This window comes from Phlebotomus papatasi, chromosome 3 (genome assembly GCF_024763615.1).
Source record: "Phlebotomus papatasi isolate M1 chromosome 3, Ppap_2.1, whole genome shotgun sequence".
Classification (NCBI taxonomy): Eukaryota; Metazoa; Arthropoda; class Insecta; order Diptera; family Psychodidae; genus Phlebotomus; species Phlebotomus papatasi.
In genome coordinates this window covers 64,296,680-64,324,319 of record NC_077224.1, presented here as the reverse complement: position 1 = coordinate 64,324,319, position 27,640 = coordinate 64,296,680, and the positions used below count along the sequence as shown (strand labels likewise).

The 27,640-nt window shown below is 33.4% G+C and overlaps 1 protein-coding gene across 1 annotated transcript; it reads left to right on the top strand.

The window, feature by feature from the left end:
- Positions 1 to 1,249: 1,249 nt before the first annotated feature.
- LOC129807189 (gremlin-2-like) lies at positions 1,250 to 27,256 on the top strand. The gene is made up of 2 exons (XM_055856284.1): positions 1,250 to 1,951; positions 24,294 to 27,256. Exon 2 carries the CDS (start codon positions 24,294 to 24,296, stop codon positions 25,044 to 25,046), a length of 753 nt encoding a protein of 250 aa, XP_055712259.1. The 5' UTR covers positions 1,250 to 1,951; the 3' UTR covers positions 25,047 to 27,256.
- The last annotated feature ends 384 nt before the right edge of the window (positions 27,257 to 27,640 follow it).

The window sequence follows — 27,640 nt, the reverse complement described above, 5'->3', positions numbered from 1 at the left end:
TTGACATTTCAAAATGAGTGAAACCTAGATCTAGTCATTTCACTCACTCCCATAGGCAATTTTGAAAACATATTTAAGAAACAAAAGTTATTGTGCGTTGGATAAAATGCCCAACACAAAATAACTTTTGTTTAGTAAACATGTTTTTGACATTTCAATGAGAGTGAATGAGATCAAGATCTAGTCATCTCGCTTATTCCCATGGGAAATTTTGAAAACATGTTTACGAACAAAGGTTATTGTGCGCTGGTTGTAATGATCGTAGGAATTCTCTAACTCTGTGAACGTTTCTCTAGTGAACGATTCACCAGTGAAAGGTTCACAAGCTTCCCTTCATGACTGCTAGAAAATTTATTCTGTAACTTTGCGTGAAGCAGAGAGGGGAAGTGTGTTAAAATTTTCATTACATTTAAGATTTTCATCAATATTTGAACTGAATAACTAAGGAAAACACTAGAATTGAGTATTAGAAATGATGTAGTGTTGTTTTTCAAGCTGAGTATGGAAAAAATTTTCATTGGCTTCACCGAGTGATAACATCATCTTCACAAAAAAATTGACAACTGAAACACATAACCTCAAAGTTATCTTTTCACGTGAAGCTATCACAAGTTACAGAATCCATTTTGCTATCACTTCAGTGTAGCGTTCACAGAGTTACGGAATTCCCCCCCTGGTGACCTAAAGGGGATTCGAACCCGGGACATGTGCATCATAGAGCGAAAGCTCTACCACTTGACCCATTGAGTGCCCCTATAACCTTTATAACTCATTATAATGTGGAAGACTCCATGTCCCTAAAAAATATTGTTTGCAATTTGTTATACTCAATTAAACATCCCTTGGAGCAGCAATTCTCGTAACTCACTCGTCATGATGATATAGTCATCATATAAAGCAGAGGTGTGCAAGAACCGTTTGAAACCGAAAAAAAACGTCAAATAAAGCTTGTTCGTCAATGGTCAAAACGCTACCTGAGCAAACTTATTTTGACATTTATTCGGTTTCAACGGTTCTTGCACACCTCTGATATAAAGCTATAAGAATTACTGATGATAATTTTAAATTATTGATTGTAATTCATTTTCCTTTGGCAGTTACATGATATAATTTGCCTGTGAGTAGCCCCTTGGATGAGAAGGACTCGGAGACCTACACAGAATGTCTTGTTGTTTTGGATAGACTCGCACGAGAGGCACCAAGAGCGAAACGACCGCCAGTTGTTTGAGCCGCCGCCGACGAAACCAATAAATGTTCAAGTCACAGACTAGAGATTCAGACCAAGAAACTTTTCACACAGCAATCAGAACATTTGTCTGCCACCATTTGAACGGTGAACATCAACATCGCGAATCTCTGTGGCCAAACAGTTCAGCTTTCGCATCGGAGCTTTTCGTCCAAACATTTCCGTGCTCAAAAGTTATTTGCGATATAAACTTCTTGGGGCAGGAAGGTACATCACCATCCTGTTTGTGCATCTTGAAACCAAAGTGAATTGTGTGTTGTTTCTTTTTTTTCACGTGGTTTGCACAGAGGTGAGCATTGCTCTTGTGCTGCCCAGGGAGAGATCATTAGTGGCTTTTTGGCGCCCAAAAATGCCCCAAAATTGCAAATGTTCATCTCGTGCTAGAAGTGAAAAGTGCCTTTTTCCAAAGTGACGTCATTTGTGCAAAGTAAAGCACCATAAAAGTTAAATCCAAAAAAAGAGCAAAGAAGTGAGAGAGAGCAAAGAGGCATCGGCGTAAAAAAAAAAACGGTGACAAATTAAGGTGTTACACCGCGCTAATATTTCGCAAAGTGTGTGGTACAATAATTGCTGGGAGAGTGAATAGAGCCAAGAGAGTTAGTAGTGGCTGAAAAAACTACTTTTCGATTCAAATAAGAACACCAGGCAGTACCCGTGCCATAGGAGTTTAAACTGAGCGGACAATAAAATTGCAAGACGAATAAGGTGGGTAGCATCTTTTGTAAAATCTCCATACAGAAGCGTGGTGTGTGGACTTCTTTTGCTCTTTCTCCACACATTCGACTTGTTTGTCAATTTTCCACACACATTTGCCTTTTTTTCGTCGACCTGTCTCCAGATTACGACATTCGATCCATTTTCTACAATTTGCCGAAAAAAAATTAAGTTGATGTGGATTACCTTTTTATATTAGATTTTGGAAGTTTTGCATAATAGATAATCCATAAAACATAGATGTGACTAATTGAAAACCCTAATTTTTCTTTTTTTTTTAATTTTGACTATAGTTTAAAAAAAATGGCTTATCAGTTCTACAATGATAAAGAACTCCTTGTACTTTTATATATAAACTCTTAAACAACCAGGCGTTTAATTTTATCTAAAGGACCCAATCGGTTTCGAAAATGAAGATTAATTTAAAATTTTAGATTTTTAAATTAGATTTTAAAGGCAGTGAAAAAGATTCAGGAATATTGTAAAATTTGAATTTATGGCCCAGAACTTTCAATCCACACTTTTTTTTATTTTTCTATCATTTTGATACTCATCAATTTGATCCTCATCATTACATAGTACGTCTTAATTATTTTTATTATATTGATAAGCGGTCAAAATTCGGTAACGAAACTAAGAACATGTTTTAAAATTGCATGAAAGCCGGTTACATAGCAATATTTTCCACGACTAATAACTAAGTTAATAAAATTACTATGTAAAGCACAAAGAGAGTTAAGCTGATCCTTGAGAATACTTAGCCCCTAAAAATTGACAGTAAAGGATCAGGTTAAGAACATTTATGCAAAGAGCTAAAGAACTCCTAATTTGTAATTCCAAAATCAAAGTGTATAAATAGTTTAGTCTAATCTTTAATCTGTTTGGGACTCTACTCACCGAAGGCTTTTAGCAAAAGGACCTTTAATTTAAAATTTATTTTGGCACATTATGGCAAGATTGATTTGGATTAGTAACTCAATGATATATCGCAAAAATCAACTTGAAGGTACTAAGAACAATTATGATTACACCAAGTCGCACTGAGATAGAGAAATAGGTATATCAATTCCGAATGGATTGTCTGCCTTTTATATTAAACAGTATTCTACAAAGCTGATTTATTTTTATATCTTGGGTTATTTTAGTAGATAATGAAACTTCTTTGATTGATTGATCACTCATCATTGACCACATTAATCATCAATGATAGATTCAGTCAGGTAAAAAACAAATTATAAAAATATAAAAGTTTAAAAATTGACATCAGCGTCCCCCCACAACTCTGAGAAAAAGAAGGGTTTTAGATATTTATAATTAAATATTTAATGTCAAAATGAAAATGTAATTATCTGAATTTGGAGTTTTATAATGTTTAATTATTTATAAAAAGCTTCTCCTTGAATTTACAATAATATCAATGTTTTTTAAATACTTTGTTTCATCTTTCTATTTCGGCCTAATTCCTTTGAAGTTTATTACCTTTTACATAAGTAGGATAACAAGAACGAGTTTATAAAAGCCAAATATATATATATATATATAAAATATATTTGGCAATATTATTTTTTTAAGGACTACTTCTCTATGTTCAGCCCTGATGGGCAGACATCAAATATTCGAAAATTCAAGAAATACTTTTGCTGAGAAGTTAGAAGCTCTTTGTTCAGGATAAAAGATTACTCGGATTTGTCATTAACTGTCACAATCTCCACAATCTCTGAATCATAAAAGACTTTCCACTACAGTTCTTGGCCAAAGTTCTTGACCGGAAGATCTGGTTTTTGACTTCTTCTTTGAGCTTTGAGGAATAATGAGAAAAATATGAATTAAGGGGTGTCTTGGGGTAACGAAAACAAAAATCGTCATATTTTCTATAATTTTTTTCACAATATTAAAAAAAAAACCTAATTAAATCTGGTAAGTACATAAAAGTACAATATTCTTAGTATTTTTTTTAATTCTTACTTAAAAATCACCCTATAGGATATAATTTTCGGAAACCCTTTTCGGTAAATACTTTACTTTGGAGTATTTACGACTACTACATAATCAAAAACAAAATATTTTTTTTAAGCTGAATTAAATACACTCAGTATACTCTTACTTGAATAAAGAATTTTCGAAAAAAATGTAATTAGGATTTTTAGGATAATTTTATATAAAAAATTACCATTTTCATCGTATTTTATACCACGTTCGTCTTGCGAAATAAGATGTAATCAAAGAAATAAAGAATATTTCGTTCAAGTACGAATTCAACTTATCTGTTATCAGAAAACACTTAATTTTTTGACTTCAGATGAATCTACCCTGAATAACTTGTATTAATTTTGGCTGAATTTATAATATTTTTCAATGAAAATTTCAGAAAATATATTTTAAATGTTGTACTTTTATATGTTTAAGACTTTAAGTTATGTTATTTTGTTGAAAAATTTCAAGGAAGAAATATGCTTTTTTGCTGCTTTCTTCGTGACCCACGTAACAGCTTAATGAAACTCTATAACAATTTGTATTGCAGTAGTTATTTACAAGTTCTATAGTTCTATAGGGCACAGACAGACTGAGGCTGATCCTTGAGAATATTTAGCCTATAAAATTTGTCCAGTAGACACTGGTAAAAATAAAAGGATCAAATTGATCCAAATTTGATCCTTTTTCAAAGGATGGATCAAGTTTCATACTTTGAATGCACATTTGTCATAATAGAGCATGTTAATTTGATCCATCCTTTGCAAAGGATAACATTTGGATAAATTTGATCCTTTTATTTTTACCAGTGAAGGATTAGGTAAAATAAATTTATGTAAAGGACTCTTAATCATTGATCCTAAACCCTCAGTGTATGACCGTTTGATTCCATGCACTCCTTATTTACCTCGTCTCTTCCGTAGAAATTCTTTATTATTATTAATTATTAGGAGAACGTTGGCATGGTTCGCACAGAGTGACCAGTTTAATGACCAGTGGATTACAGTTGACCCAAAAACTAAAACTGAAGAAAATAATTTTTGTTTTTTAGGTTACCGGTAACCCATTGGTATTAATAGAGTTAACTATACTAAAATGTTTAACCCTGAGAGCATTTTCGTTTTTATTTGATTTTTTAATAATAAATCTATTTGAATTACTCATTGAAAATGCTAATTTATAAATGATAAAAAATATTTTATGCCTAATTATTCTTACCTATATAACATAATACTCAATATTTGCCAACCAATGTAATTTTCCTCTGCAAAAGACATTTATGTTAATTTCATGACTATTTCTACTTTAATAAAAATGTTGAAATGCACTTTACTGATCTGATTTATAATATTTTTACAGGTCAAATTAATCAAAGGCGCAGTCCTTCTTTTATTTGCTAATGAATACCCCATTAAAATGTAACAATGTTTTAAATAAGCAAAAATTTCTATTTATGACCATCAATGGTGTGGGTGAACTGTTAAAAAAATTTCGGTGAATAGTGTCGTCTCTGGGTCGACAAAACACATAAATTTTCTTTTCGCATTAATCAGAAAATGTGCTGGCGGATTTCTAAACTAATATGTTTCACCAAGCAAAACGAATGGCAATTCCCTAAATGTAAATAAACAGTACAAGAAGCGAAAACATCAAATTATTGGAAACAATATAATCAATTTCTAGTGAAATTCGATTCGTAGATTGACCACTAAAATTTCCCCCAGAAATTTCAATAAAAAGAATCAAATTACAGTATGGAGAATATATATAAATTCGCAAAAAAATCGAAGAGAAAAAAGAATTTGACCTTCAGACTATTATCATCACTTGAAAATCACATAAAAGTGAGACTGGTTTATTTGGTGAAATCCATCGCAATGAAGTCAGTATATCAATCTGGAAAATCGACCAGAAAAGTCGTTGGATTTGGCTCCTGAAGGCTCCAAACCAATAAATTTCACAGTGAAATGGCCAGATAGCGGAGAAAAAAAGATTGGTTAATGGAATGAAGGACAATAACTACAAAAAATTTTATAGTTATGTCGATGGATATCCTTTGGAGAGTGTCTCTTTGCCATTCCATAAACTGATCTTTTTCTTACTCTTTCGCCAAATGGCCATTTTCTACACACACTCTAAAAAATTATTTCTATGCAAATGTCCCATATCAATAACGTGTAATTTTGTACTTGAAGAAAAACAAACTCCCATCGGGAGACATAAAAATTTGGTGGAAAAGTTTGGAATTTGTGAGGGACAGAAGGATTTTCAGAGAAGAAGGGTTCCCATATTTAAGACTCAATCTCGATAAAAAAAATTGAAAGTATCGAGAAAGTTGAATAACATCTTTTAATAACATTAAACTAATTGAATTCGAGAATAAAAAAATATATAATACAATTCAATCCAGCAAAATTGCTAAGTTTTCTGACTCAGCACTTTTGCTTTTCTCTAAGCGAAATATCCCCTTAATATTTTGTATGCAGATTAGAAAATGAAGGAAGACATAATTCTTATCAGAAATACAAAACTGGTGCAAAATGTTGTGCAAGAACCTCTTTAATCCCATAGAGCTTTCTGTTATATATATTTTCATTCTCTTCGGGTTCAATTGTACACAACAATGTGTACAATTTCCCATAATTTAGAATCTCAATGTATTTTATGGACAGATCAGTTGGAAGTAGACAACTTCATCAGGCATCTCGCCTTCGTTTTATTTCTCCTTCATAGATTAGTCCTATAAATTACACCATAATCAGTTGAAATATCATCAGTGTATTGAATATTCCATATTGATCGTCACTAACTATTTTTAGCTAGGTTCTTTTGCTCACCCATAGAGCCTGGGCAGAGAGATAATCTCTGTGAGAAATCCAGTTCCTCATCTCTTGCACCATTCGTTATTTGAGCATGATTATTTAGATACCTTGCATAAATTAATCCGTCAATTGAACATATTGAGGAAATTGTCTGGGAGGACAAATAGTTCTGGGATTGACTGTTAATTTCTACAAATAGCATATAATTAACTAAAGACAACAAATGCATTCACATTGTCCATATATTGTTATCTAAATTGCATTCACTGATTTTTGCATCCGCACGAATCCTTGGAATATCATATAGTCATTTGTGAGGCACGCATATTGGGGCTGTGCTCATTTCCAACCATCTCATAAGGCCTCTGAGATTCTATCAGAGCTGCGAAACAGCGAGACGAAAGGTAGAGATGAGGGCTGAAATACTTACAAGGGCTGTGATTGCAACATTGGTCGAAAGCCAAAGTAAATGTTGAAAATCAGCATCGTATCTACGAAAACGTTTACTTGAATTATGGAACTATGGTTCAATAAACTACCGTTTATTGAACTAAAGAGGGTGAAAAAGTGTTCAGGCTTTGAGGAATGTTTAAACTCTTGACGGTGATGCTATTCACCCTAAAAACAGATTGCTCATTAATTATTCAGTTAAAGAAAACTACCGTAGAAGTGGGTGACTTTGACTCCCTCTTTTGTTCGTAAGCTTCTCTTTAATTCTAATCTTTGATTTTTGGTAATTTCCGACGATTAATTTAATAGGTGTGGAAACCGGTGAGCGTCGGGTAAGAAGAAGCAAAGAAAATTTTAAATTCTTCCGAAAGAGCCGAAAGCTTTGGGAAGAATTTAAAATTTTCTTTGCTTATTCTTACCCGACGCTCACCGGTTTCCACATCTAATGTTTAAGAACGGTTATCGCTAATCAGATATGTTAGATCGGATTAGCAAAGACCATCCTTAAGTTATAGTACTAAAGAAAAGCTTACGAGTAGTAGGGTGTCAAAGTCACTTGAACTTATACGGGTTTCATACCTAAGGCTTGGCCATAAGGCTTAACTTTTCTAATTTCGTATCAGTTGCAAAATTTTGGATAATTTTGACTTAGAAATGGACTATTAAGGGGAATTAATCTATTTGAATCAGAAGAGCATATTAAATGGTTTGCTATTTAGAATTTTGGGACCTTCGGAAACTGGGCTAAACCTCTAGTCTGAAGACGGTCTTACGGTATTTGACTTTATAAGGTATAAGAACATCATGTTCAAAAACGTGCTCTTTTATGCCTATCGCAGTTCAAAACCGATTTTAGTCGGTTTTTTAAATCTAACAATAAACACTAAATTTGTCTTCGAATTTGTCTGGGATTCAAAGACCTTTCAAATGAGTCCAAAATACTATAATAATTAAAAATATTTCAACTATTTAGAATTAAGGGTAGTTTGATAATACTAATTTTAATTAACTTAAATTAACATAAAGAAAATATAGAGCAGAACAGTTTTTAGTACAGGGGCCTAATTAATATCCAGTGGAATGTTTTCGACCTAGTAATGTTTGGTTCTAAAAGTATTCTTATTCTTACCCTTCTTACCAGTAATGTTCATTATTACTAAATTCTATAGGATATAAAAACTAAAAGTGATACTTTGTTTACAGCGGAAATTCTTGAGTCACTTAAACTTTTTTCACATCCACTTTTCGAAATGAATTAAAAAGTTATAGATCACTTGCATATTAGAAAATTTAAAAATGTTGTATAATGTAAATTTATTCTAAAAAATTAATATCTTTTGCTCAAAAGTAAGGCGTAGTTCAAAACTGCGTATGTCTGATGATATAGGTCTATAGTTTTAAAGTTCCAAATTTTCAACCGAAAGCTAAAACGTAATATCCTTCAAAAAGGGGTGGTAAAGCGTTCAGATTTTGTGGAATGTTAGAACTCGTGGTTTGGATGATATATCTCAAAATATCGAGATAGAGCTTGAAGTTTCACTCCGAAGATAATTAATCAGTCATTTTTGGTATCTGGTGATCTACTTCGGTTTATCGAGGGTGACGTCGGTTTGTCCGACATGCAGATCTCGCTAGGAAAGTCACAACACCTAACAGATGGAACAAAAATTAAACAGATTGAATCACTCAAAAGATCGCTCAAAATAGCTTAGAAGTAATATAATTGAATTTCGAATAAAAATTAGTTATCGGTTATGAAGCGGTTTATTACTGACTCATAACCCAATTGCAACCGGTTCAGTCTTGCAAGAAATTCCAAGACCTTTCTAACAAGCCTATATATGACACCAATCGGTTAAGAAATAGCCTCTCTAGAGCCTTTTTGAAGCTTTAAACTTAAAAAATCGTTATTACGAATGATTCAACGGTATTTTCATATATGGACGAAATTTACGCCTGGGTAATTGCTAAAACGTATCTAAAGATAAAAAAATCACACAATTTTTCGACTCATATCGAAGATTCTCAAAAAAAAAAACAACATAATTTTGGAGGGGAAGAGGAGGGGTCTACCAAAGGGCCCAAGTCTCTATCTCTAACAATTTGACTTCTAGAGCTGACGACAACCGGATGGATCAGACGGACAGACGGGCAGACGGATAAACAGCGTCAAGACCTTATGTGAATTCTAAAACTTGGAAGAGAATGATTTTGACTCCAATTATTTATAAACTTGTAAGCTGTTTGACTCTTTCAACTTTTATTCTGTACGACGTTTCGGAGATCTATACAGGGGCTCCCAGGATTATGCATATAGAAATTATGCATATGACGGGATTATGCAAATACACTTATACATCTTCTCCTGCCATTAGCAGATCATTTGTGAAATCATTTTTGAAAAATCTCAAAATGTGTGCAATTTATTCGATGTGGTAACTTATGAATCGCTGGCGATGAAAATAGCCCAAGAAATTGACGCCAACAATATTTTGCATATTTTACGGCGTTTCCATAACTTATGCAAAAGAAGACTCCTAAAAATATGTAAAATTTCTATACGCATACGCATTCGCGCGCTTTTCTTGGTTCCGAAAATATGTATAATTCTGGGATCGACTGTGTCCCTTTTATCAGATCTACAAAACATTAATTAACAATTTTAGGTTACATACACTGAGAAAAAACCGGGGGTGCGATTAACTTTTTTCCTAATAAATTTAACATTTTTAGGTGTAAAAATATATTAACATTTTTTAATGTTCATTTTACACCTTTTTAAGGGTAAAATTAACATGAAAAGGGTAACTTTAACCCCTAATACAACTAAAAAGCATAATATTTACACCGATTTTGGATCAATACTGTAGGGTAAAATAAACATTTCCGGAATGTTATTTTAACTTTTCGGGATTTCTCTCAGTGTAGGAATCTTTTGTCATGCAACTGGAGAAATTTGTTAATTAATGTTTTGTAGATCTGATGAAGGGGATAATGGATTCCCGAAACATCGTATGGAATAAAAATTGAAAGAGACAAGACGGATCTTATCCCTAGTGTTATCCATTCACCATTTGTTAGACCCCAATAGACCGTACCTTATTAGGACTTAAGAACGATCTTAAACGACCCGATCTACTATTTCCAATCGCATTCAAACATCTTTCAGTGTTAGAATTAAAAAAAAAACTTATGAACAGCAGGAGGGCAAAGTCACCCCCAGAGGCCAATGTCAATCGTTTCTATGGAAGCTATTTTATGAACTGATCCGACTTAAAAACGTAATTTTACGTTACTTAGCAGAAAGAACCAATATGCTAGAACCCTCAAATTTAAGTAGTTCTTTTAGTATAAAGTTTAATTATTTCGGATATGCTTTAATGCAGACTTAAAACTGGAGTATCTCCTTGTCAACAATCAACAAATTTTGCGATATTAAGTTAATATAGCTTTTACTTAAAAAGTACATCAAACATTATTTTTTTTAAATCTTTATGTTACACTTTTTTGCCAAAGTCTAAACTAAAAGATACAAGAAATCTATTTTTCCATATTTTTCAGTCCCAAAGAAAGTACTAGGGGAAAGTGCTCTCCCTTCGAATGTTCATGCCTTCGAATAATGTGAATCTCTTTTGTTTTTCGTAAAGGATTTACACTAAATTATCACGGAATTATCAACAATTGATGATAAGTCAACTAATATTTAATAGAAATGTGTTAAGTCTCCTAGGAAAACTAAAAGAAAATTCACATTAATCGAAAGCATGAACGTTCGAAGGGAGAGTACTTTCCCCTAATTGTTTTTTATGAAACTGCAAAGAAATATTTAATTAAAAAAATCCTAGTATTTTTTCTTATCTCAGGATTTTTTGAGTGATCATTAAAGATTCAAAATCTACATTTTCCCATTCAATATCAATATCTGTGATTTGTGGAAAAAAATCAAAAGTAAAAATTGTTTGAGGAAAATTGCTGGGTGCGCACCTTGCGAGATTCTGTTTGTTTGCTTTCCGAGTACGTTGATTTGCTCATATTAATGTCTCATTCCAATCCAACAATCCTATTCACACTCTTGCAATTTGTCGCACGCTCGACAATGGAAGAAGGCATAACTTGGCTCAATTGCAATGACTCTAATCACTGGTGACAGTCAATATTGCATTTTATGACGATTGAAATATTTCTGTTAAATGCCTCTCGTGCTTCGAGGCTTAGTGGTTTCTTGTGAGACTTTGATGAATGCTCTATCTGCAGGGGATTCTGCAAAAAGTCGCCCACTCAACTGCCTGTCAGAACCTCCCAGTCAATGGTTGTCCAATCACATTATAACCACTGCAATTTGCTGTGATTAAGTTGAATTGCAGACGAGATTGCCTTTGTTTTGGGAGTTAAAGTTGTGAGGGAGCAATTTCTTCGAATTATTTCTTGCGGATGTTGGGGGCCAAATGGGGTTGAAATTGATTAAATAGAACAATGAGAAATATAATCATTTTAGAATTAGATGAAATAAATCACGACGGGCGACGTAGTTGAAAGAATGAGGTGGAGTTGTTGGCTTCCTTATTAAGTGAAATCTCTCACTTCCGTAGACTGAGTTTTGATTATGTATTTTATGATTTAGCCGGAAATTAAATAAAAAGTGTTCAATAATTTCTTTCTGGTATGGGAAATTTCTTGAAGAGAAATGCTTTGAAAATCTCATTACTTTCAAAAATTCTCAGATTGATTGCAATATCTGTTACTTAAGAAGTAAGTTTGACTCTTCAATAAGGAACTCAATAAGTTTATCAATCCTCTTTTGCGAGATATAATTCATTAATATTCTCCGAGATTTCTTCTTGCGTGATGTTCTTGCAAAATTAATGCCAATTCTTCTGCTAAATACCCAGATAAACCCACAATTTATTGTATTTTAATTGATTATCGCTCTCATATAAAATGATTTTTGCTGAATAACTCCAATTACAATAAAAATATAAAATGGAAATGTCATACATAAAATCCTTCTTATAAATATCACTGAGCTTTTTGCTCATTCTTCTTCTTTGGACGATTTCTGATGTCTGAGGAGAACGCGTGAGAAAATGTGCGATAAATATGCCAAAAAGGCATTTAGTAAGCCCTAATCCTTTCCGAGAAGCTGTCCCATCAGTATGGTAAAATTCTTGTACTTTTTACACACTTCCTCGAGCACCACATTCCTTTTACGAGACAGATCGTGTGACAAGGTCTCAGTGGCTCCAGTAGCAGGAGACTTCATCAACAATAAATCTTTTACAAGTTTTTCATTCATTTCCTGAAATTGGTTCCTCTCCACTCCCGAATGCCACAAATTTACTCTCACCTTTGTTGTGAAGTCGCCTTTCTCACCTTCCACTCCAGAGGTGGTGCTTTCGAAAAAGAAGCAGCTATTGCAATTAATTCTAATTGAGAATATATTGAGAATTTATTTTGTCTTACACTGAGAAAAAAAGAGGGTGCGATTAACTTTTTTTCCTCATAAATTTAACACCTTTTAGGTGTTAAAATATATTAATATTTTTTAATGTTCATTTTACACCTTTTTAAGGGTAAAATTAACATGAAAAAGGGTCACTTTAACCCCTAATACAACTAAAAAGGGTAATATTTACACCGATTTTGGATTAATACTGCAGGGTAAAATTAACATTTCCGGAATATTATTTTAACTTTTTCGGATTTGTCTCAGTGTAGGGTCGAATGAACATCTCTTCGACAGAGAACAGAGAACCCCTATTGACACTTTTGTCAAAATGTTGAAATTTATTTAATGTAGGGGAAAGTGCTCTCGCTTCGAACGTTCATGCCTTCGAATAATTTGCATTTCTCTTGTTTCTTTGTAAGAGATTTACATTAAATTATCACAGAATTATCAATAATTGATGATAAGCCGACTAAAATTTAATAGAAATGTATAAGTCTCTTAGGAAAACTAAAAGAAAATTCACATTATTCGAAGGCATGAACGCTCGAAGGAGAGACTTTCCCCTAATATGGCGTTTTTCATTAATCTACGTTTTCCGATGAGGATAAGATTTCAAATTTTGTATTCCAAATGGTACAGAGTAGGGTGTCAATAGATCCTGACACGAGTTCTTAAAGTCTCAATAGGTCTTCCTTTCACCCTAAATGAGAAATAAAGAAAACATTATTGAAAATTTGAGTTCATGAAGTCAAACTTGTCTTTATGAAACTATTCATTAGTTGAGTCTCTCAATACAAGTATTACAGCCCTTTTTATTCTATTTATTTTATTATTATTTATTTTATAAATTCAGTAGAATTTAGAAATGGTTAAGCAATGCTTAAACATTAACTGTTCGTAACTTTTTGATTTCTACTTAAAGTTTTTAGTTCCTGTTTTGCAAAATTTTTCTTTTCGATTTTGAATCACAGGGTTCAGTTCAGTATTCGTTTTTATGTTTTCGTCTTAAAATTTTCAGATTTTAATATTTATATATCAATCGTTAGATAACTTAAAAAGAGAGGAGTCTAAAAGTTGTAACATACTTTATTGAAATAAGAAAAAAAATTATGTTTATAAAAAATGATAAAACTTTATATTTAAAAACGAAAATTTAAGTTTACAATTTACGGTTGAATTCTTTTTTTTAAGATTATTTTACGGAATGACCCGGCAGGGGTAGGAATAGCAAGTAAGAATACGCTTACAAGTGCTTAGGCCGTGGTCCCTTTTATTCCATCCCTGTTCCGAGAAAATTCATATTTCCCGTCTCTTGCTTCAAGCAGCCTTTTACAGCCGGTTTAGTACTGTTGTCTGCCGTGTGAGAGATTGGCTGGCAGGGACACTGTTCCGTTAGTCGGTAGTATGGTCTGGAACAGTTCGGATCGGGGTGCAAAACTAGATCGCTACCGAGCAATTGGCCGTAATAAGACCTAGTTTCCTTAGGGAATCTTTAAGGGCGAAAGAGCTATCTTGGGCCATCTTTATGTAAGGGAATTATAAATCATTACAAAGCGATTATGAAACAACAAATCGTCGGTTGTGTCTTCCTCTGTCGTAACTGCATTCGCAGCTACAAATACAGACGTCCCCTCTTGCGTAAAATGCTGATACAAAAGAAATACAGATACTACAGAGGTAGACGTAACCGACGAAATATTGACAAAGGGACTGTTGGAAAGAAATGAGTTTATTAGTTATACCGCTAATCACCTTTATGAACCTAGACGACTGATGCCAAACAATTTTTGAGGTTTAGGAATTACAATATCGAGCATTTTGCTAGATTGGAGTGCTTTTTTAACTCATCATCATCATAATTTTTAACCGCTTATCCCTATTGGGGTCGCGGACCCATGACATTCAATTTTTGTAGCCCACGCTTGTCGATGCTCCACCACTTTAGGAAGATGTTCGGGTTCGATCCCAAGGCGTTTCAACGCAAGATTTTCAAATTTGATTCAGCCACCTTGTCCTAGGTCCAATTGGATGAAAAACTGGTGTGATGTGTATTGATAGGGGACTCTCCGGTGGTGGCCAGTGGATTTGAAGTCACTTCACAAAGAAAAACACTTCTTCAATCTTTCCCAAAGCTTTCGATCCTGGATGTGGACTTTCTTCAGTGGTCGACTAAACTATGTTTTTTGTACTTTATGAGGATCGTTATTTTGTGTGGGATTGAACAATATCATCACTTTCAGATTATCAATTAGGAAGGTTCTTTCAGGAAATTGTTTTCACTGATTTTCAACTTTTGAGCAATTTTTTCTTAGGTACGGATATGATGTTAATTAACAGAAAACGCCAAATCACATCATATCCGTACCTAAGAAAAATTGTTCAAAAGTTGAAAATCGGTGAAAACAATTTCCTGAAAGAACCTTCCCAATTGATAATCTGAAAGTTCAGCGATGATAGCTTACGATTTTGAATATAGCTACTAATTTGTAGATTTTGTCTTAAGTACCTTGATTTTCTGTATTTGATATTTGAACTTTGGTTTGAAACTTTCGAACTTCCTTTTAAAAATTTTTATATTTTCGATTTTTTAGATGCTTCGTATTTAGAGTTTAGGTTTTGATGAAAATATTAAATTTAGCATTTGGTCTTCGATTTCATCGAATTGATTTGATTCTCGAAATAAGATTGAACTATCAATTTCGCTACCATAGCTTGACTTACCTTAAAATCACAATTCCACAAAATCTTTCACATTTATGGGAATTTTTTCCTCTGTTCCAGTATTTGTGGGCAACAATAACAGAAAACGGATTCATTGTGCAATCATTCAACTTAAACTGTTCTTTTTTCCTCAGAACACTTTTTTTGCTCGTGTCTCGAAAAGTGAGGGCAAAAGACGAAGAATTCCCAAATGGCATACATTTCCGAAGATTATAATTGTTCAGGCTCCATGATTTTTGGAGAGACGTGTTAGTCACCTTGGCGAGGAGATTATCGCAATAAATAATTTAATTCTGGCCTAACTACCTAGCAGTTTCCGCAGTAAATTCTCCTGTAGGTGGAATTAAAGAAATTCTTTTTTAATGAAATTCACAAAATCTTCTTTGTATTTTGTTACAATTTCAATTCTTACAAATTGGTCGTTGTTCCTGCTATTTGAGCACCTCACGCGAAAAATATGCAGAATTCTTGAGAGGTTTCCTTTTATCAGCCATAAGTCATTTTAGCTCCAGCACCAGTGTGCCTGTCCCACCTGTCGGATTTTATTAAATCACCAACAATAAATTGGTTTTGAGTAAATTATATCGCTGTTTGCGAAATGGTTGACTTGGTGTCAGCAAGAATCCAGAGATGAACTCAACAATGTTGCAATTGACGTTGGGTCTCTAATGGAAGGGGTTTGACTTCATACTCGGAGGTATACCATAATTCCAGTCTATTAAACAGCCCCAGACGAGGAATTAATTAGCGTCGCCATCGATATTCTGGCCTCTTTGCACGACTTTTCCACTCTGATGTATCTTTTGTGCAGGAGGGGCCATTATGCAATTGTGCGCGGGTGAAAGTGTCTGAAATACAAGAATGTTTCAGTTGTTTCAAGAGATTAATGAAGTGGTTTCTGCTAATCGACTACATACTAACATTATGAAGCTTCTTTGAAGAGGTATTTTTTTTTTTAAAAATATATTATGGATTTTGAAATTTTACTTACAAAGAAGTTTAAAATCAATTTTTGAATAATATTGTTTCGGATTTTATAGGAAAAGAAAGGCATTTTTCATATGTTTTCAGTAATATTTTATTCTTTTGGTATCGTATACTGAAAACGTTAAGACATCGGTGGATGCATTAGTAGTTTCACTTCCTCATATTATGTTTTTCCATTCAATTTGAGTTCTATTTTACTCTCACAAAGAAATCCATAACAGAAAAAAGCAATATAACTTTAAAAAAAGCAAAATTAACAATAATATCAATAAATTTAAACTGAAGAGCCCCCGAATCTCATGCCCTGTGAACCCCTAGAACCCTAGATCAATTAACAAAGCAGGGAGATTCTAGATTTTAAATCTGAAGAATTCTTGGAGATCAAACCGAAAGCTTTGGGAAAATCTACTTTTTCTATAGAACTCCATCCCTGGACGTGCACGGGTTCCCTATCATTGAAATCACTCGTCGGTAAATAATGTAATACTAAAAAATGTGTGTCAATCGATACAAATTTTGGAAAGATTAAATCAAGTTTTGTACAGATATTTTTGAAAAACTAAATATTTTTCCTTTCGTCCGGGATTAATTTACCGTAAACGCGGGTAACTTTGTACCTTTTTTCGCTATTTTTCAACTTTACTTACAATTTTACGGATTTATTTTATAAAATTTTACAATGTTAAAAAAAAAAAGAAAAAAACGCTTGCATTTGGCATAATATGCGATTGACTTTGACCCCGTTATAGAAATACCACAGATCAACAATGTCTTTTAAAAAACAACAATGATGTTCTTGACATCTAAGAGCAAAATGCTCAAAATCTACAAGATGGCGTGATCGCCAACTTGATTTGACGTTTCTGTCTGCCATTTTAAATAACTGTCAAAACCTAAAGCTCGTACGATTGAACTGAAATTTTAGTATGTTGTATCTGATGTCGATACCTTTTGAGAATGTACACTCTTAGAAAAGTTTAGACGTGATGTGATTACTAATGAAAATTAGTTGTTCGGGCGATTATTATCAAATCTATTTAAAATAGTTCTTATATTCTTAAAACATTATACTCATAATAAATTTATTAGTAGTGAGAATATAAGACAATATTTACGTGGATAAGTTGCGGCAATTATTTCATAATGCTTTCATACAATTATATTTGCTTGTGTTAATTAAATGAAATCATTATCCCAACTAATATTGGTCACTAATTCCTTTTAGTTCTCACAACCAATGTAAATAGATGGGCCTATATTTTCATAAAGTTATGACTACTTTTCCAATAGTAAAGAGTGGTTTTATTTTAGTAATGCGTTGAAGCTCTTTCGAATTTTAAGCAACTAATAAGAAATATGCATCACAATGAATGCTATATAGTAACCACAACTAATATGATATAGTTATTACAGCCAATAAGATGGGTATCAATCCCATTTATTTAGTAATTGGAACTAATATGTTATAGTACCCATTACTATTTTGATTTAGTTGTGATAACTAAATGAAAAGGATACTTTAACTAACTGTGGTCCACTATTTCATTTAGTTGCCCAAACTAAATATATAGTTGGGTCTATATTTACTATATTTTATAGTTCTAATAACTGCATATGAGCTTGTACGAACTAATTTTTTCTAAGAGTGTATCTATGTTACGGTCTAGGTCAAGAAATTCGCTAGATACAGAGTACAAACTTTCAAATTTTGAACAAATAATATTTCCTCGGTCTTTAAGATTTAATCTTAAATATCTGCAGCCTAAATGAAATGTCTTTCTAAGAACTAATAATAGTTGAGGCTTTTATTTTAAATATTAATTTGCTTGTACAAAATAAATTTAATAATTATTTGTTTTTCATATTTGTAACCAATTTTTTTATATCTTCAAATAATATGCTGTTATAAGCAAAACCATCAGCTTTTTCTATGTTTGTTTATAGATCATATCTCTTAATGATAGGGCTGCTATATTTTTAATTATGGTTTCAATAAAGGATGCGCCCCAGTTCTGTATTCATAAAGGTGTCAAAATTTTTAATCTTGAGCCCCTGTATACAAACAATCGCATGACCTAGGTCAGATTATAAATATGTTCAGAAAAGGTCTTGGCATCAGCTACAACATACTAAAATTTCAGCTCAATCGGTTGAGTTTTAGGTATTGAGAGTTATTCAAAAAGAAATGTTCCTTCCATATGGTTTTATGATAATAGTTGAACCAAATTAGTAGGATTGTTTCTCAACCCAATCAAGATCACTTTACGTATAGTTGAAAAATAATAAAATTTTAATCCCAGCTGTAGCTAGTATATCCACTAAGTAATGAAAATGTAAAGTACCGGTTATGGAATGTGTACTGCAAATTCAACTTATATCCTCTCTGTTGGATTTTAAGGTGGTTTATAATAAACTGATGTATTTCCCATATGTAGCGTAAGTGTGCCTAATTCCGTCCAGCTTGTAATTTCGGCCACCTTTTTTGTTCCTCGAATTTCCACGAATTTTCAGTTTTTACATCCTCTAGAGATTATACAATGCAAAAGAATAACAAAAAATGTAGCTTCGACAAACGAGATGACGTGAAAAAGGCATTGGAAGAATTCCTGAAGGGCAAGGAACTATGAGAATGAAGGTGGCCGAAATAGGGCACCAAAGCTATGTCTACATTTTTATTCATTTTAAAATGTATTAAGAATGATTTTAGAGTAAATAAAGACGATAAACTGTCTACAAGGTTCTAAGTAATACTCCTTAAGTAAAAGGAATAAAAGAAAAATCTATTTCTATTAAAGATATTACATTTCAAACTTGAGACTTTTGTGCTTGCATGCAACTATGCCGAAATTAGGCACACTTACCCTACTGCCGCCGTTTTTGTGAGTTTGAGTATTCTGTAAAATTGAAAAGCTTAAAATAATATAGAATTGCGAACTTTGTAATGGGTATCTCAGGGGTCAATTTAATCATCTGGGCAGTACCATACTTTATTTAGGTAGATAAGCCTGCATCACTTACCAAATCATCTGCAGCATAAATTTGATGTGTGTCAAGTTGGACAAATCTGAAATCCCATTTTTATTGTGGATGCAATCACCATGGGAATCAGGGGAGAGACCAGCGAGGCACTTCTCTTGACGATGATATGCCTGGAGACGGCGGAGTCTGGACGATCGAGAGTCTGTCGTTGCTGCCGGCTAATGTTTTCAATGAGATTCACTCAATATTGTATTACATGCTTTTTGAAGAAGCCAAGCAGACAGGCGCCCACCGGGCCCACCTTTGGCCTGCGTCATCTCTCTATTTAATACGTCTCCTCCGTCTTATATACCCAAGTCATCTAACACAACAAATGATCTACAAATACATTCTCATACCAAAAAAACACGAAGAGGTCGAGAGGAATAACACATATTCAAGTCTTTTGTTGATTTTGCCCGAGAATTTTTTTTTAAACCGTGTATAGAGAACTGCTGATAGTGCTTTTGTGGTCCAAAAAACTACTAACTTAGTCAAATAGACCATTACCCTATGATATAGTCTATCGAAGAATATTGAGAAGAGACAGAGGGAAAACAAAGAACCACCCAACATCGTGTCTCGACTTCTTTCCATAAATTTCAATTTGAATTAAAAGGTATTTTTATTAACAGATATATCAAAAGATTTTTTGGCTAAAACGCAATAATTAGCATCAACGCGTATGGTGATGATATTTTAATATGACTCTTAATTTGAGACAATGCAGAGGTGGCAACAAAGATATCACCCAAAGTGTACGGCAGATTAGGAGCACGAAAAGATGCTGGACTGAAGAAACAATTTATTTCTGAGAGTGAGAGAAAGAGAAATGAGCTTCCCATAATACAGAAAATTATCAGCTTATGCGGAGATTAAAGCCATGGCGTTTGCTGAAGAAAACAGTAGTGTCTTGGAGAGCTCAGGTAACACGTGGGTAATGCGCCTACGAATCCTTCATTCGTCGGTCTCTCACCTATTAGGCCTCCTTCACTCTTTTCTCACACATCCGGTCGCACTGAAGGTGTACACTTTGGGATTTTACAATCGCGCTCTTTCATATTTTTGCATCTCGAAATCCCATTCATAAAACACTTCACGTGCCTCCAAAAGAGTCATTCAGCTCAACATGAAAGAGAAAAACAAACTATCAAAGTGCATAAAACCGTACAAAAGGTCTCAATATTTCGTGAAATTTTGGCTTAATTTAAAATGATGAAGTATAAAATATTTGTTAATGATTGCCCAGGAAAATTAAATGTACAAAATTCAGTCAATCCACCTGTTTGCACTTGCAAAGTGTCTAATATAAAACGTAATGTTACTAAATTTGAACAAAATATCTTTAAACTTTGGGAAAAGTCGTGACAATTTATGAAATGCCAAGGAAGGATTAAATAAAATTATATAAAAAAACTTATGTAGAGGAGAGTGGGACAGTTTCAGTTGTACGTGCTTGTATTCATGACTTTCGAAAATAATAAATTTTATGATACTAAATTAGAAGGTGGAAAACGGGCTGATTATGCAATAGAGTCTACTTGAAGTTACTCCATTTTTTACTACATAATTACTTAGACAAAATTAAAACCGCCACTATTGACATTCGATGCACTTCGAAATTGAAGAAGCCCCCATGCAGATCTATGCAAAAGAAAAAATGCCCTTTTTTCTTTACTAAATTAATTTAAATTAATACTAAATAATTTAAATTAATACTAAATTAATTTATTTGAAAGTGATTGAACAGAATCTGTTCGCTTGGTACGTAATCCCAAGAAGTTTTTGTGTTTATGCACAGAGAGCGACAATCAGAACAAGTGATTCCCAACCACAATTTTAACCCAAATAGAGACTGGAAAAAATCCTGTCTCCACCCTTTTTAAATTAATTTAAGTCCGATCTGTAAATTTTTTTTTCAAAATCGAATAAAACCGTATTTTCATTATTTTCGAAATACACCATACAAGAAGTAATGGCGGTCGCTGAAGACCAAAAGTCGATATATCGAGATTGGTTTTAAATATAAAACAAAAAGCGAGTTATATGTAGGATTGTTGCATTACTATTTCTGGCTCGTCCATATTTGCGGCTTCTTCGCAGAAAACTTGAATTTTTCTCACAAAATGTGTAAAAAATGTTACACACTATATGTTTCTCACAAAATGTGTGTGTGTTTTATGTTATCTCAGTTTTTGGTTTAAAACATCATAAAAAAGTATCTGAATACGTGTTTAAGTCTTTTTAATTTGTATGTCACTGAAAGAGTGCGTCATAATCGATAAGCCACTATCAAAACACTAAACCCTCGTTTTAACGAAAAGTTCGCTAAAGGCGTCTACACATTGGGAACAATTTTCGACAAAAATTACGTTTTTGACAGAAATTTGACGTTTCCCCCTACAACGCTGCAGGGAATTTCCTTCAAAAAAGCAATTTTTGACAAAAATTGCTCCCAATGTGTAGAGGCCATAAGTCTCCAAATTTTTCGGCTTACGACCTCTACACACTAATAGAATGCCTTTTTAAAGAAAATTTCCCCTATCCTTTTTAGCAGAAACGTCAGAATTTTTTAAAAAAGGCAATTTTTGACGAAAATTGCTTCTAGTGTGTAGACACCATTAGACACAACTCGATCTTTTCATACTATGACTTTAGCGCTAAGTCTCTAGTCTGAATCCCGTATAATACTTGTTTACCATTGCAAGACTTTTGAAATGAATCCGGATTAAAGCCAAATATGACCACAATTTTCGGAAAAATTATAGGGCATTAAGTAAGTTTATTAATGGGTATTCTTACATATCATATTCCTCACAAAATTCTGTGCTCCCTGAACAACCTTACACTTTGATAAATTGTTTCTCACAAGTTTCTAACCACGACTATAAATGGGTAGTTTAAAATTTTCTAATCAACTGCCTGTTTCATCTTTCGAAATTAATAACTCCCAAGGTACTATCGATTTATGATTTTTCGTTTTTTGGTCTCGATTATTACTTGCGGTAAAGATATTACTTGGGAGGCACTCAATGGGTCTAGTGGTAGAGTACTCGCTCTATGATGCTAGTGTTCCGGTTTCGAGTCCCCTTTATGTCACTAGGAATTTCTCTGGAATTAAAGGTGTTCAAATTGTATCCAGTGAGTCTCACTGCATTTGATTCCACGGGGCATGGGACTGAAAACCCCATCCCGTGTAAAAAAAATAATAATGTATGTATAGAAATCCCCTTTAGGGATGGCCTAGTTCCTTTATGGAATGTTGTGCCGTTGCAGTGTTTTCCTATCCTTAACTTATGAAAAACAAATTTTCCCAGTTTTTTTCGAAGTTAAATGCCCCAAGACGAAATCCCTCGAAAATGAATCGGTATAAAATTTTAGTAACTTTGTACCTATCGAAAGGCATCTCAGTGGATCGCTGAACAGAGTGTTGGATCTATGAAGAAGAGGTCCTCCAATTCAAACCACGCGCCAATGAAACCTCATGCAATCTTTGGTAAAAAGCAGTGCCATTGGTCACAATGACACTTGATAAAGGAGCACAGAAGAAAAGGTTAAGAGGTATCAATTTCATTAATTCTAAGAAGTGCATTACGAACAGACTAATTCTTTGAAATTAAATATAATTCGAAATAAGCGATCGATACCTATCAAACAAAAATAGCTTAACTTCTTTTGGATAACCGGACTTGAGTTATAATGGGTGTAAATTCAAAAATTTATCCGCCTGTATCTTCCGTACTAAATTCACATTTAGATATTCAGTTCTTCGTATGTCGAATTTGATGATCGCGAATAAAAGGTCTAACCACAAAATACTATAACTATCTGAAACATCAAGGCTATGGTTGCTAAAGTGGCAAAAAATGTTATCCGTAGGGGGAAGTGGGGTACTTTTGAATTGGAGTACCTGTGAAATAGGGCTGTTTGCGCAACTAAGGTTAACATCGATTTGTAAATAAGAGAAAGGTCCTATTATAAGGCTACCTCAATTCAAAAATGGTCCCTCCCCAACCGATTCTGATGATTGAGACACAATTATCGAGGACAATTCTGTCTAAATTACACAAATACATTTACTTCATTTCACCCTTAATGTATCCATTTGTCCGACGCAGAATTTAAATAAAAGTTATTTAAGATTAAATAGAGGGATGTGGGGCACTTTTGAAATTGGGATGCACTAATTTCTCCTATGTTTCAGTGGAACTGAGCCATATCATAATGTAATTTAGCATTTCAATCTATTTGTGAAAATAAATTAATCACGATAAGGCTTAATTTTATTTAAATATACGTGAAAAATCCCAATGTATAAGGTGCCCAACTTTCAAAGGTGCCCCACTTCCCCCTACTAAAATTGTGCTTATTGACAAATGTGACTTGAAAACACAAAATCACATCCCCAATCCAATTTTCACGAATTCACTAATAATCTCACGAATCGCACCAACAATGCCTGATCTAAGCTTATCTCTGATTTTTCCTCATACATTTTTAAACTCTTAAGTTATTTATTGAAATTTTGATCACCTGGACGGGTCCACTCTTTTCTTGCGAAGAAAAGCCTATATAGTAGACGTTTGAATATTAATGAAAATTTCACGGATTCAATTTTCTGAAACTGGGACTTTCTTTTTAATAGCCGTACAGTATAGAATTTCATCACAATTATACCGACAACAAGACTAAATTTCCAATAGACATGTAGTCTCACCGAGTTTTTTAACCTCCTCCATAGGTAATTACATAAATACCGACTAAATAACCTGCTGAAATATCTTAAGAGATGGTGTCAATTTTCATGGGATCCTTATAGGGTTAGATTAAGTATGAGAAGAGCAAATATATGTAAATTAGTGCCTAACTGTTTGGTGTTTGAAACTCACTGGAAAATTCCCTCATTTGTCTCTTGCAGATGAACATAACGAGCGGGGGCTTCGTGCTATTGCTCATGTATTGCCTTTCGGGCAGTTACATGGTCAACAGTCATCGATTGGGGCCTTCAGAATCCATTTTGGACATCATCAATACGCGCCACATCGACAGAGTTCTGGCTGAGAGGCGTCAAAATGCCTCGAGGGACGAGAAACGCTTTCTCCTGCAGAATGATTTGGATGATGAGGATGCAGATACAACTGGTGACTTTGACTTTGGACACAGACGAAGACCAACGGGTGTCTTAATGCAGTACAATGATAGTTCTCCTTTTGGCACCCCAGCCAGTCAGGACATCTTTGCGGATCTTCAGGCTTATAGGGCAGACAAACTACTCAAATCCAGCAAGAATGCCCTGGTAGTAACACGGAAGGAGTACCTTAAGAAAGATTGGTGCAAGACTGAACCCCTTGTCCAACGCATTCGCGAGGAAGGTTGCCTCAGTCGCACCATCATCAATCGCTTTTGCTATGGTCAGTGCAACAGTTTCTACATTCCCAAGAGTCCAAGACGACCACGGAGGAATCGTGGTCGACATCAACTTCGCAATGGGCATGACTTTGAGGACGAAGACCTCACAGGAGCCGCCTTTAAGTCATGCGCTTTCTGCAAACCCAAGAGATTTACATGGATTACCGTAACCCTTCGTTGCCCTTCCATGACCCCACAATTGCGAAAGAAGCGTATCCAAAGGATCAAACAGTGCAAGTGTATAGCTGAGCCAGTGAATTAGGATCTTTGGAAGCTTCACAAAATTATTAGGTAAATGTTAAACAATTTGAGTCCAGTACCATCATACTTCTCTAAACAGGAATATAGTTATTGAGATAAGTTTCACCGAAAAGTCATTTTGAAAAACCTTTGAAGTGTTTCAGAAAATATCAGTTAATTTAAAAAATTATTCACATCTAGAAATGAAAATTGTTAGTTAATTGAATATGAAGTTAAGGGTATCAAGAACTTTATTCTTAGTGCATTTTTGAACAAAGTTTTAAAAATATGCATTAAGAATTTTTATTATATATACGAATAATGATTCTTTTACCTTAAAAAAATATTTAAAAAAGAAATTCTATATAAGATATCGTTTGACTTATAGAGCAATTTGTATAAAAATAGTCAAGGGCAATACTTTTTTTTTAAACAAAATTGAATTATGTAAATTTTTAGCGCATATTTGGGATTACTCTATTCATCTTTTAAGAAAGTCACACCTATATTTTTTACTGCTCGAACTTCACGGAGAGAGCTGTATATAATCCATCGATTTTTTTATTTAGAGTCCTTTAATCGGGTCCTGGTCAAAATCCCGAAAGCCAAAATCTCGAACGTCATAATCCTGAAAGCCAAAATCCAGAATTCTTAAAAGTATCACATCTGGTCATAGCCACTCTCATTATTGCACACGCGCTTCCTGAAGGCAAAGGAAAATTTTCTGTGTCTTGAGAAATTATTCTACATATTATTCTCCATTGTAATTTCATCCCTTTCAGGATTTTGAACATTCGGGATTTTGGCTTTCGGGTTTTTGGCCCTTTCAGGATTTTGACGATCAGGATTTTGGCTCTCGGGATTTTGACTTTCGGGATTTTTGCTGCCTCCGCTTAAAAATAAGTCTCAAACTATTAAACGCGAGAGCAGCGTACCGAGCCGGTTCAGTACTATTTTTCAAAATTTATTGAAAAAGATCCTTAGAATTTTGATTGATATTTCATGAAACATTTCAAAGAATTCAAGCATTTTTTTTAATCTTAACCAATACAGCAGTAGATTTTGAGGAAATGCAAATTTCAAAAAATATTTTAGAGCAATTTGCTAAAATTCCCAAAATCACTTAAAAGCATTTTCCCCAACCACAATATTTAATAAAAAAAAGCAAAGAATGACTATTGCTTTGTCAGAATAAGTAATTTTTTGATGTTTCCCGAGGTATAAACTAAAAGCCGAAGATATTTATTAAGAAAACAATTAGAATATATATAATGAAATTTGAAAATCAAGTATTATTGTCCCTAGAGATAAATAATATTTAAAAAAATTTCCTCTAGAATTTACCAGGATTGAGAAACAATTTTGATAAAAATGTTGAGTATTTTTGTTTTTGGAAACGATTGCCTGAGAGATTTTTTGTACAGTACGGATATTTTGAGATGATGTTTGTTTTTCTAAAATTGCTTAGGAGTGATATAAAATATATCTTAGAATAGAATTTATATATTTTGCATATTAAAGAAAGGAAGAAAAAATTTATGAAGATTTGACAATTTTTGATAATTCTAGATAGGTACAGGAGAAATTAATTGAATTTAAACGATAAAAGAGAAGAAACTGTGTTTTTTTTAGCTATTTATAATTAACCATGTATATAATTAGAATACCAAAGTATATAAATATTTAATAGCCATTGGCAGAATTCCCCGCTTCTTTAATTTCAAAGCCCTACGTACTTCTTAATTTTCTATTACCTGATTGTCTCCTTCAGCTGTTTGATATTATCTCTCTGTAACAATTAGATTTTGAACTAAATTGTGAAATAAGTCAGCAATTTTTCAGTCAGAAAATGATAGTGCATTGAGCGAATGGGAAGTAAAGAGAGATCATCCATGTATATTCCAAGTATTACACAAGTCAATAAATAATGGGCATGTAGAAATCTAAGTTTATATAGAATTTACACTAGTATTGAATATATTTGTATATAAATAAGAAGTTTATGGAAATGAAAATATTGTTTTGGCGACTGTAATCGCAAATCTCAAGTGGTATTGCTTCTTGTTTCATCCACTAGAAGTGGATGGAAAAAACACCGCCCGCCAGTGTTGTATTTCGTACATTAGTTTATGGGAAGGATGACGTGAAATCAATGTAAAGGATGTATATTTTTTTTCTTTGGAAAAATTTAATTGATTGCTAAAATAAAAGTATATTGAAAGAAATTCAAAAGTAAAGAGCTACCGCAGCTCATCTTTTATTGTTCACCAAGAACCGTCGTGTTAGATCTTCAATCTTATTCTGAAGACTGGGTTAGCTGAGATTACAATTCTTTAAAAGTCACAGCTATTGAAATATTATGGTTCAATCAAACCATCTCTGATCGAGTTTATATTTACATGGTAGATGTTTTGACCATTGTTTTCCATAGATATAATCGATCGCATAACCAATAATATATGTCTTTTTCGTCCTTCGTCTCTTCGCACCCTCAGGTAACTTTTTTAAGGATCAAAATCAAAAATGTTGTAGTAAGACTATTCAGTCTGAAAGAGTTAAAGGAGGAAAACCCATCCTTATGAAGACTCTTCTAAGTCCACGATACTCCTATTAATT